General features: G+C 38.3%; 1 protein-coding gene across 1 annotated transcript in view; it reads left to right on the top strand.

Annotated features, from left to right (window-relative positions):
- The window catches only part of LOC124795847 (tyrosine-protein kinase Abl), a 448464-nt gene that overhangs the window by 331029 nt on the left and 104799 nt on the right, over positions 1 to 12636 (top strand). The window contains exon 7 of the mRNA XM_047259929.1: positions 1385 to 1562. Coding sequence (XP_047115885.1) covers positions 1385 to 1562 — 178 coding nt within the window. The remainder of the gene's footprint in view (positions 1 to 1384; positions 1563 to 12636) is intronic.

Here is a 12636-nt window from a genome sequence, read left to right as displayed (position 1 = left end):
ATGTGTCCCACCTGGATTCTTCCCATCAGTGCCAACTTTGAAACTTCCTGGCAGATTAAAGTAGTGTGCTGAACCGAGACTTGAACTGGAGACATTTGCCGTATGCGGGCAAGCGCTCTAGAGCTGCGGAGCATTTGCCCGTGAAAGGTGAAGGTCCCAATTTAGGGTCTCAGTCCAAGACACAGTTTTAATCAGTCAGGAAGTTTCACATCAGTGCACACTCTGCTGAAGAGTGAAAATTTCATTCTGGAATACCAGCTTTTCTGAACTGTGCAGGTGGAAACTCTACCTGATACATTGTTCCAGTAACATCTCTGGCTTCAATCTTTGCTAGTCTCTGTCCTCTACCAACCTGTCCCCAACCCTGCTCCTATTCCAATATCTCACATACCTCTATCCCACAGATGCACCTACATAACACTTCCCTTGCTATACTTACCTCCTCTTTCCTTCTCCCCCCTCCTGTATAACCTCCCAATGCCGCATGTAGGAGCCTTATCTTGTCCCCACTCCCTCCCCCTATGTCCCTGCACCCTCCCACAAGCAACACTAGCATATTTCCCCACCCTTACCATGCAACACCTCCCTGTCCCCATGCCACACTTTTTCTTTCCCCAACTACCCACACCCCAGATTGCTGTTCATCTCAGACTCAGTTTGGCCTTAGTGCCAGAGATTGCAGTGATTGTGTGTGTGTGTGTGTGTGTGTGTGTGTGTGTGTGTGTGTGTGTGTGTGTGTGTGTGTGTGTGTGTGGTGGGAGGTCTCTTTTTCTTTCTTGGTGGGCTTCTTTTTCTCGGGGGGAGCGGGGGGGCTTTGGGCTTTTTTTTCCCCCCCCCCCCCCCGCCCCTCTACTACTGGAGGAGGACTTCGTTGACAACCTGAAATATTTTTAGCATTCTTTTTCTTCTTTTTCATTGTGTCTCTGTGACTCAATGCCTTCTCTATGCGGTCACTAGCAGTTTATCCTTTCCACATTACTGTTATTCCATCCTGGACTTTCCATTGTTCATATATGGTGCGTAATCTAAGCAAAGTGGTAAAGGAATCTATCATTGGTTCATTCGTTTGATGTTGAAAATTGACAGGCATCAGTCAGTACCAAATTGACAGTGATAAAAATAACAGTTCCCGTTCACCTTTTTTTTGCTGCAGAGCTGCAAAAGAATTTATAATTATTAGACTCAGGCAAAACAATAGTTTTAAGTAGCTGAGAGTGACAATGGCTAAGTTGTCTTTCCTCCCCGGTTTTAAGTTGTCATATTGGTCTCCTTCAAGTTATCTCCATTCATTTCTTGTATTTTTTATTGACGCTGTTATTTTGTAACTTTAGTTCTTTCTCATACCATGATGATATTTAAAAATATTCTTGTTTGTTTTTGACAGGTGTTTGTACCCGTGAACCTCCTTTTTATATAATAACAGAGTTCATGAGCAAGGGTAATTTACTGGACTATCTGCGCACTGGAAGTAAGGAGCATATAACAGCTGTTGTTTTGATGTATATGGCCACCCAGATTGCTAGTGGTATGAGCTATCTTGAAAGCCGCAGCTTTATACACCGGTGAGTTTTTATGATCTACCGGACTTTTTTTTAGGAAAAGTCAAGAATTTGAAGTAAATAAAGATGGGGGAATATTCTGCTCTCTATGATAGCTTTGCATGAATTGTTTTAGGTGTGTGTGTGTGTGTGTGTGTGTGTGTGTGTGTGTGTGTGTGTGTTTTGTTTGAGGAAAATGCATAAACTCTAAATACATCAGATTAGATTAGATTTACTTTAATTCCAATTGATCCGTAGTGAGGAGGTCCTCCAGGATGTAGAACATGTCATAAAAACAGCAATACATCATGACAAATATTTACAACTCAAACAAATAAACTAATATACCATTCCACAGGTCTCAAGTGGAATGATCTTCATTTTTTAATGAACACTATATGAAAGGATCATTTTACAAATACTAATGCACTGAATTTGAAATAAAGTTTATTTATTTATTTATAAGGTAATAAACATGTAATACAACTACTATAATACTTATTTACAATGAACACATTACTGCACTGAAATGGTGCAGAAGTTAGATTGTACTTAAAACACACACACACACACACACACACACACACACACACACAGCTAAAACAGAGAAATTCATCAATGGAGTAGAAGGAGTTGGCCACCAATAAATCCTTTAGGCTTCTCTTAAACACTGAATTTCATTGGTTGTTAAGCTTTTTATGCCTGCTGGCAAGTTATTGAAAATGAGTGTTCCTGAATAATGCACAGCTTTTTGTACAAGACTAAGGGACTCTAAATCCTTGTGAAGATTATTCTTATTTCTAGTACTGATTCCATGAATTGAGCTGTTGGTTTGAAATTGTGATATATTTTTAATGACAAATTTCATTAAAGAATAAATATATTGGGAAGCAGTAGTTACTATTCCTAGTTCCCTAAACAGGCTTTTGCAGGAAGTTCTTGAGTTGCCAGCTTTTTCATTTTTATATCCCCTATGTCTGACACAATTCGCATTGCAAATATAGATTTGTTAAGACGCTTCAGCAGATCTGTGGTGTGCTTTTCCTAGTTGAATTTATCATCAAGCTGTAATCCCAAGAATTTAACACTGTCCACTTCTTCTATCTGCTTGTCATCATATGTTAGGCACGTACTCGTGGGACACCCCAGACAAGTTCTGAACTGCATGTAGTGTGTTTTTTCAAAGTTTAGTGACAAAGAATTGGCTAGGAACCAGTGATTAATGTCCACAAATATTTTATTAGCTGATTTTTCTAAGAAACACTGGAACACGTGAGGCAATACTGACCTTACGACTTATCTTAGAAGAAAGATTAAGGAAAGGCAAACCTACGTTTCTAGCATTTGTAGACTTAGAGAAAGCTTTTGACAATGTTGACTGGAATACTCTCTTTCAAATTCTAAAGGTGGCAGGGGTAAAATACAGGGAGCGAAAGGCTATTTACAATTTGTACAGTAACCAGATGGCAGTTATAAGAGTCGAGGGACATGAAAGGGAAGCAGTGGTTGGGAAGGGAGTAAGACAGGGTTGTAGCCTCTCCCCGATGTTGTTCAATCAGTATATTGAGCAAGCAGTAAAGGAAACAAAAGAAAAATTCGGAGTAGGTATTAAAATTCATGGAGAAGAAATAAAAACTTTGAGGTTCGCCGATGACATTGTAATTCTGTCAGAGACAGCAAAGGACTTGCAAGAGCAATTGAATGGAATGGACAGTGTCTTGAAAGGAGGATATAAGATGAACATCAACAAAAGCAAAACAAGGATAATGGAATGTAGTCTAATTAAGTCGGGTGATGCTGAGGGAATTAGATTAGGAAATGAGGCACTTAAAGTAGTAAAGGAGTTTTGCTATTTGGGGAGCAAAATAACTGATGATGGTCGAAGTAGAGAGGGTATAAAATGTAGGCTGGCAATGGCAAGGAAAGCGTTTCTGAAGAAGAGAAATTTGTTAACATCCAGTATTGATTTAAGTGTCAGGAAGTCATTTCTGAAAGTATTCGTATGGAGTGTAGCCATGTATGGAAGTGAAACATGGACGATAAATAGTTTGGACAAGAAGAGAATAGAAGCTTTCGAAATGTAGTGCTACAGAAGAATGCTGAAGATTAGATGGGTAGATCACATAACTAATGAGGAAGTATTGAATAGGATTGGGGAGAAGAGAAGTTTGTGGCACAACTTGACCAGAAGAAGTGATCGGTTGGTAGGACATGTTCTGAGGCATCAAGGGATCACCAATTTAGTATTGGAGGGTAAAAATCGTAGAGGGAGACCAAGAGATGAATACACTAAGCAGATTCAGAAGGATGTAGGTTGCAGTAGGTACTGGGAGATGAAAAAGCTTGCACAGGATAGAGTAGAATGGAGAGCTGCATCAAACCAGTCTCAGGACTGAAGACCACAACAACAACAACATCTTTCTAAGACTGCACTTGATTTGCTATTTATTGCAATGTTTGTATCATCGGCAAACAAAACGAACTTGGCATCTGGTAATGTTACTGATGAAAGGTCATTGATAAATGCAAGAAAAAGTAAGGGCCCTAAAATGGAACTTTGTGGGACCCCACATGTAATTAGTTACCAGTTGGATGATGCCTGATAGCTTGATACATGTCTCTTTCCTAATAACACCCTTGCCAAACCAGCCAATGTGGAATGCAGGAATGAATACAAAAAAGCCATCCCGCAAGCCAAAAAAAAACCTACAATGCCAACAGCATAAGTAATTCCACCAATAAATGCAAAACCGTTTGGAAAGTAATTAACAGTGCAGCCACAAATACTAAAAAAGACAAAATTAATATCCCACCTCAAACACTCAATGAGTTTTTTATTAATTCAGTGAAAGAAATAGGAGACACAATTATCAAACCAGACATTAGTCGATCAGGGTTACTCTTCCAAAATTGGGGTAGACAGTCACTAAATACAAGCATGCTAACCTTCTCCGAAGCATCACCTAGATTTGTACAAGGGGTCGTAAAACAACTGAAATCATCTGATAGCTTAGATATATATGGCATATCATGCAACCTGCTAAAAAAAGGTGTGTGATTGCATTCTGTACCCTTTAACCAATTGCATAAAATAGTGCTTACTTGAGGGATATTTTCCTGATGAGTTAAAACTGTCTAGGATCGTCCCAGTATACAAAAAGGGAGATAAAGACTCTCCATCTAGTTACAGGCCTATTTCAATAGTACCCGCATTCTCCAAGGTAATAGAATGCATCATGTACCAACAATTATCATCTCACTTTGAGAATCTAGGAATAATTAATGCTACACAATACGGGTTTAGGAAGAATCTATCGACCATTGATACAATCAACATGGTAGTCAGTTACATCCTTTTTTGTTTTTGAGAAAAAAGGCTTTGCTCAGGTCTCATTCAGTAATTTAAGCAAGGCCTTCGACTGTGTCGAGCGCACACCACTACTAGAGAAACTACAATTCTATGGCATCAAAGGAAGCAGTCTCAGACTATTAAAAGCTTATCTCGACAACCGTAAACAGGTAGTTTGTGTTGGTAAGGAAATGTCAAACATTGAAAATGTTAAAGTAGGTGTGCCTCAGGGGTCTGTACAGGGCCCCTTCCTGTTTCTGATAATGATCAATGACCTCCCCTCGTTTATTAGATCCACCACTGTATTGTATGCAGATAATACAACTTTTCTTCATAGCAGTAACAATCTTAATGATCTTAAAACCTGTGCTGGGGCCAACATGTAAACTATATTAGTAGTAAGCTATCTAGAATAATTTATTTATTAAGACAACTCAGAAATTGTGTACCTCAAACATACATCAGATCATCTTATTTTCCATTTTTCCAAAGTATAATATCCTATGGCATTATCTTGTGGGGTGACTGTAGTCATATACACGACATCGTACTATTGCAGAAGAAAGCCATTAGGATAATTACACATACTTCACATAAGGCTCACAGCAAACCCTTATTTACTAAACAAAAAAATTATGACAGTAATAAACCTCTATATACAGGGTGTTACAAAAAGGTATGGCCAAACTTTCAGGAAATATTCCTTACACACAAAGAAAGAAAATATGTTATGTGGACATGTGTCTGGAAACGCTTACTTTCCATGGTACAGCTCATTTTATTACTTCTCTTCAAATCACATTAATCATGGAATGGGAACACACAGCAACAGAACGTACCAGTGTGACTTCAAACACTTTGTTACAGGAAATGTTCAAAATGTCCTCCGTTAGCGAGGATACATGCATCCACCATCCATCGCAGGGAATCCCTGATGCGCTGATGCAGCCCTGGAGAATAGCATATTGTATCACAGCCGTCCACAATACGAGCACGAATAGTCTCTACATTTGGTACCGGGGTTGCATAGACAAGAGCTTTCAAATGCCCCCATAAATAAAAGTCAAGAAGGTTGAGGTCAGGAGAGCGTGGAGGCCTTGGAATTGGTCCGCCTCTACCAATCCATCGGTCACCAAATCTGTTGTTGAGAAGCGTACGAACACTTTGACTGAAATTTGCATACGAACACTTTGACTGAAATTTGCAGGAGCTCCATTGTGCATGAACCACATGTTTTGTCGTACTTATAAAGGCACATGTTCTAGCAGCACAGGTAGAGTATCCCATATGAAATCATGATAACGTGCTCCATTGAGCGTAGGTGGAAGAACATGGGGCCCAATCAAGACATCACCAACAATGCCTGCCGAAACGTTCACAGAAAATCTGTGTTGATTACGTGATTGCACAATTGCGTGCGGATTCTTGTCAGCCCACACATGTTGATTGTGAAAATTTACAATCTCATCACGTTGGAATGAAGCGTCATCCGTAAAGAGAACATTTGCACTGAAATGAGGATTGACACATTGTTGGATGAACCATTCGCAGAAGTGTACCCGTGGAGGCCAATCAGCTGCTGATAGTGCCTGCACACGCTGTACATGGTACGGAAACAACTGGTTCTCCCGTAGCACTCTCCATACAGTGACGTGGTCAACGTTACCTTTTACAGCAGCAACTTCTCTGATGCTGACATTAGGGTTATCGTCAACTGCACGAAGAATTGCCTTGTCCATTGCAGGCGTCATTGTCATTCTAGGTCTTCCCCAGTCGTGAGTCATAGGCTGGAATGTTCCGTGCTCCCCAAGACGCCGATCAATTGCTTCGAACATCTTCCTGTCGGGACACCTTCGTTCTGGAAATCTGTCTCGATACAAACGTACCGCGCCACGGCTATTGCCCCGTGCTAATCCATACATCAAATGGACATCTGCCAACTCCGCATTTGTAAACATTGCACTGACTGCAAAACCACGTTCGTGATGAACACTAGCCTGTTGATGCTACGTACTGATGTGCCTGATGCTACTACTGCAGAGCAATGAGTCACATGTCAACACAAGCACCGAAGTCAACATTACCTTCCTTCAATTGGGCCAACTGGCAGTGAATCGAGGAAGTACAGTACATACTGACGAAACTAAAATGAGCTCTAACATGGAAATTAAGCCTTTCCGGACACATGTCCACATAACATATTTTCTTTCTTTGTGTGTGAGGAATGTTTCCTGAAAGTTTGGCTGTACTTTTTGTAACACCCTGTATACAATGTCTTAATTTTTACAAAGAAGAACCTACGAGATGTGAAACGTAGAGAAAATGTACATTATTACAACACAAGAAGCATCAAACACATATACACGCCTTACCACAGATTATCAAAATCAATAAATAGATATGAAGTCACAGGGCACAAACTATTGTAATAAGCTGCCACATGCTATACAGGATCTTCCTGATCATACACTCAAAGAAAGACTGCATGAATGGTTTATTGTCCACCCGCTCTATGATGTCAATGAATTCTTCAACTGTAAAATGCAGTAATCCAACAGATGACCCACTGTACATTTATTGTAATATAAGCTAAAATATTTCAGTAGGCAATACCTTATCTCACTGTATTATAAATTAAAACTTCATTTGACGTTGTCAATTGCTGTAATGGCCTAAAGACAATAAAATCTTTATTATTATTATTATTATTATTATTATTATTATTATTATTATTATTATTTGCTTCCTGCCAGAGATATAAGATTTGAAACATTTTGCAGCATTTCCTGTTACACTATAATATTCTAATTTACTTAAAAGGATATTGTAATTTACACAGTCAAATGCCTTTGACAGGTCACAAAATATACCAGTTGCCTGCAATTTTTTATCTAATGAATTAAGCACGTGTAGATAGCCTTCTCAATATCAGAACCATTTAGAAATCCGAACTGTGACTTTGACTTATTTGAGATAAGATGGTTATAAAGCCAATTGTACATTACTTTTTCTAAAATTTTTGAGAATGCTGGCAAAAGTGAAATTGGACGGAAATTTGTTGCTATTTCTTTATCTCTCTTCTTAAACAGTGGCTTAACTTCAGCATATTTTAACCATTCAGGAAATATTCCATAGATAAACGACTGGTTACACAGATAGCTTAATATGTTACTTAACTCAGAATCACATTCTTTAATTAGCTTTGTTGTTATTTCATCATACCCACTAGATATTTTTGATTTTAAAGATTTTATGATGGACATTATTTCTGCTGGGGTAGTGAGGGTCAAATTCATATTATGGAAGTTACTTGAAATATCTGGTCTGAGGCATTCCATAGCAACATCTACAGAACCTGACAACTCCATCTTTTCAGCAACAGTTATAAAATGTTTGTTAAAAAGTTCTGCAACACTATACACATCTGTCGCCAATGTGTCATTTACTCTTAATGTTATTTGTCCCTCTTCATGTCTGGTTCTACCAGTCTCCTCCCATATTGTCTTTATTTTGTTATCTGATATGACTATATTTTCCTTGTATTATATTTGCTTTGATGTCCATATTACAGTCTTTAATATTTTGCAGTATTTCTTGTAATGTGCTATAGCATCAACATCAGAATTGTTTCAGATTGACAGATACAGTTTTCTTTTTGTTTTACAAGATATCTCTATTCCTTGAGTAATCCATGGCTTCTTTGTAGACTTTTCTCTAACCTTGGTAAGTTTTTGGGGAAAATAGTGTTCGAATAAGGTAAGCACTTTATTAGCAAAAGTGTTACATTTTTCGTTCATGCCATGAGCACTGTAAACATCAGTCCAGTGAATGTCTCTGAGGAGTGTCCTAAAATAATCAATTTTTGACTTATTGATTACCCTCTTGAGCTCAGATTTAATAGATTTTATATCCTGTTCAGTATTAACATTTAGCAGAAGGAACTGCATGTCATGATCTGAGAGGCCATTGACTATTGGTTTTGTAATATAAATTTGTTCATTGGACTTTTCTATAAAGATATTATCAATGGCTGTTTGTGAACAATTGGCTGCCCTAGTGGGGAACTTTACAGGAGGAATTAAGTTGAATGATAGTGTTACTAACTCAGAGAAGTTCTTATTGGGATAGTCTTTAAGGAAATCTACATTGAAATCACCAGCATCCACTATTTCTTTGTTTTTGGTTGTTAAATGGGCCAGTACAGTTTCAAGGTGGTTTATGAACAGATTAAAGTTACCTGCAGGTACTTAATATTATGAAGGATTTTTTGTGAAATTCTACTTCTGTTGCACATGCTTCCATATGCTGTTCTAGGCAAAATTTATGAATGTCTATGTTCTTAAATTTATGACAGTTCCTGGTGAATGTGGCAACTCCTCTTTTCTCCATTTCTGGTCTACAAAAGTGAGATGCTAACCTAAACCCTGTATACCAGTGGTCACATGATGTTCAGAGAGGCAGATTATGTCAGCTGGGTTTGAAGACTCTAATTCATTTATGCAGATAGTTAATTCATTAATTTTATTTCTCAGTCCTCGAATATTTTGATGCAATAAAGATAGCTGACATTTCACATTGACTGAGTTAAAATTGAGTAGAGTTAAAATATCTGCTGACAGTTGAAAATTCTTAACCAATGGCTGTTTATGCTGATGTAATAAGCTAGAATTATGTTTTTTGGTTTTTCTCAAACTGAAGGTTTGTCTCAGTCCTAACCTCTCTTAAAAATTTGGTTTCTTTCTGTCCTCGCTACCCTAAAAAAGGGTCTTTTCTGAACCCTGTAACCACTGGTATTTTATCATTCATGACAGTGCCTCCCCCCCCCCCCCCCCCTCAACATACCTGTTATTTTCTCAGCCAGTTTACCCTTCCCCTTCCTGTTGAGGTGAAGGCCATGCCTAGTATAATCCCACCTATTGAGAGAATCAACCTGGCATAAGCAACCGTTCCAACTCCAAATCAACTCTCTTGACAGAAGAGTTCAAATGAGATCGGTCATGGTGCCCAAGAACAGATACAAACTCAACACTAGTATGCTTCGATGCTAATTCAACCTTTGCCAGGTCACACTCTATACTGTACCCATGATCTCTGTCAATACTATTAACTGCCCCACTCACTATAACCACGGTGTCTTTGCAAAGTGATCCTAAATCCTCGGTCACCTGCTCCAGACCAGCACTAGGTTTAAAAAAAATTGGTGACCTGGTATTCTGATCCTAGTTCATCCTGCAAAAGTTGGCCAACACCTCTGCCATGGGAATTACCTAACAACAACAACAACAACAACAACAACAACACCACTTTCTTTTTCTTTACTGGTTTCCCTACATTCTTACTTTTTAATTTACTGCTGAAAGTGCCCTGTCTACACCTGCAACTGCTTGATGCTCACCAGCTTCTAACTGAAGCAACAGGTCCAATTTTTTTTCCACATTCACCATGAAACTGTCAGACAAAGTTCTAGGCCTGTTCCTCCTGTTGCCTGTTGCCACTTCCCTCCTCTCTTTACCCTTCTCCCTCCTTAACCTGCCTTGTCTAACTCAGCCTGATGGGCGGCAGTTTTCCCCTCCTGCTCTAGTATCTTCCTATCTCTACTACAAATCCTACAAAACCACTGATGAGTCTCATTTACTTCCCCTACTCCCACGCCACTACAGTCACCCACATGGAAAAACTACAGCACCCATCACACCAAAGCCCCAACCTAACAGTTCTACAGCAAGTCAAGCACTTTTCACTCATGATAGACATAATAGTTTATTAAGAATAAGTCAGTTAAATTACCCATAAACACAAAAATATGGTTCCAACAATTTGGCCTATACACAACTGTGTGTAAACAAAAACAACAGTTCAAAGTTTCCGAAACAACAACTTAAGCTTTACACTACTTTCCGGGAATGCTAGTTAAATAATGAAGAGGTACGCTGCAGCTAAATTGCTGGAGAGAGCAAAGAACAGCTAAACAAAATTCTATAGATTTGCTGCAGCAAAACGTAAACAGTAAATACGACAGTACGATCTTTTCCCGTTTTCTGCTATATTACGTAAAGAAAAATGCAATCTTTAATGGTACACTTAAAAGGCACACTAATACACCTATTTACCACGTAATCGGTAGTAAACTATATGTTTTATAATCTAAAATGACTTATCTTTACTAGAACACCAAAACAGAGACATATATTTCGAGCTGGGCCATAAAGTATATAGTGGCAAGCCAGCTTCATAACTGTGTGAATGTGTTTTCTTTGTGTCTCTTAAGAACTATCCCTTAAGTGAGTATTTCAGAATAGAAATATATACACTCCAGTATCCTCGCACCATCATTTCTTGTTATTAACTTTTTCTGACACGCCTACTTGAACATATAAGGAAATGATGATAAATTAACTTAGACAATGCATGAACTGTTAGCCTGTTGAACACAGGTGATTTTCAGCAACAGTTTTTCTTGTCATGAACCCTACAGGTGTTAGTTTATCAAAAGTGGTAACATAGTAATTAGCCTCTTTTTCACCCAGTTTAGGCACTTTACTATAATGGAAAGAAAACCTGGGATATCAGATAAACACACAATGTCAATAAATGAACACATAACTAGTTTACAGTTTATTATCGGTACTTTAACAATGGGTATTTCGAAATTACAGCTTAAAAAAAAAATGAACTGAACATGGTGACGATAGTGCGACCATTAGGTAAAAATGGACAGATGTGATGTGACATACAATAGGAGAAAGGAAAAAAGTCCTAAATTGAAAAAACCATGAAAGTATCGTAAGCTTTGTACACGAAAACTTACTGCAAGTACTGTCTACTGGCGATGTGGACGTGCAGGCCTATGTAGTACTCATGAATGAGGTGAAGAGGAAAATGACAATGTGAATATAACAGGAGAAGAAAATTTATTGATGCTGACAAATAAAAAACCAAGCATAAAACTGGCCAGTGCAAATCTGCCGACCCAAAATTGCATTGAAACGTTTAGTGAAATGACATAAAACAACTTACAGTCCGTAAAATCCAATAGCAAACTATTTGTGCTTTCAGACAGCCAGAGTGTAGTCTTGCAAATAAACTAAGTGAAGGTATATTCATGTGGTATAGTGAAACCAGAAGACCCACTTGGTGAAATTAAAAAGGTGATAGCATCTACAGGGGTAAAAAATCTACACAATAAATACTTTTGGAAAGTTTAATGATGTTTAATGATGTATACAAAAATGAAATGGCGAGTGCTACACATACAAATGTCGTAATTTTGAATATTCTGCATCGCTACGATCTTATGAGGCAATCGTGTGTTATAAAAGAAATACAGAGTGTCAATAATCAGTTTGCTAAAACCTGCAGGCATGTTAAAAATTTGAACTGTGTTGATGTGAGTAGTATAGGATGTAGATTCCACACACAACATGGACTACACCTGAACAGGTTGGTTAAAGAATATCTGGTGAACCTGGTAACCAAGGAAATAAAAAACCACCAAAATAATTTCAAAACCAAACCCATAGTTACAGAGCCACCACCAGATCCAACAAGGACAAAAAACACATCAAAAAAATAGAGGTGATAAGACTATCAGCAATAAGAGCAAACTATGCAAAAATCTGTGAGGAGTCAGCAGAAACAGTAGTGGGTAGTGGAATGAATGACTAGGAAACTGTAGATCCTCCTCATCTAGGAAGACTAGAAAAATGAGAAGGCTCCAAGGTAAGAAGTGCTAAGTGTTCCTCGGTTCTC

This window comes from Schistocerca piceifrons, chromosome 4 (genome assembly GCF_021461385.2).
Source record: "Schistocerca piceifrons isolate TAMUIC-IGC-003096 chromosome 4, iqSchPice1.1, whole genome shotgun sequence".
NCBI classification, from domain to species: Eukaryota; Metazoa; Arthropoda; class Insecta; order Orthoptera; family Acrididae; genus Schistocerca; species Schistocerca piceifrons.
The sequence above is the reverse complement of the archived record's forward strand: the minus strand, read 5'-3'. Positions and strand labels throughout refer to the sequence as shown.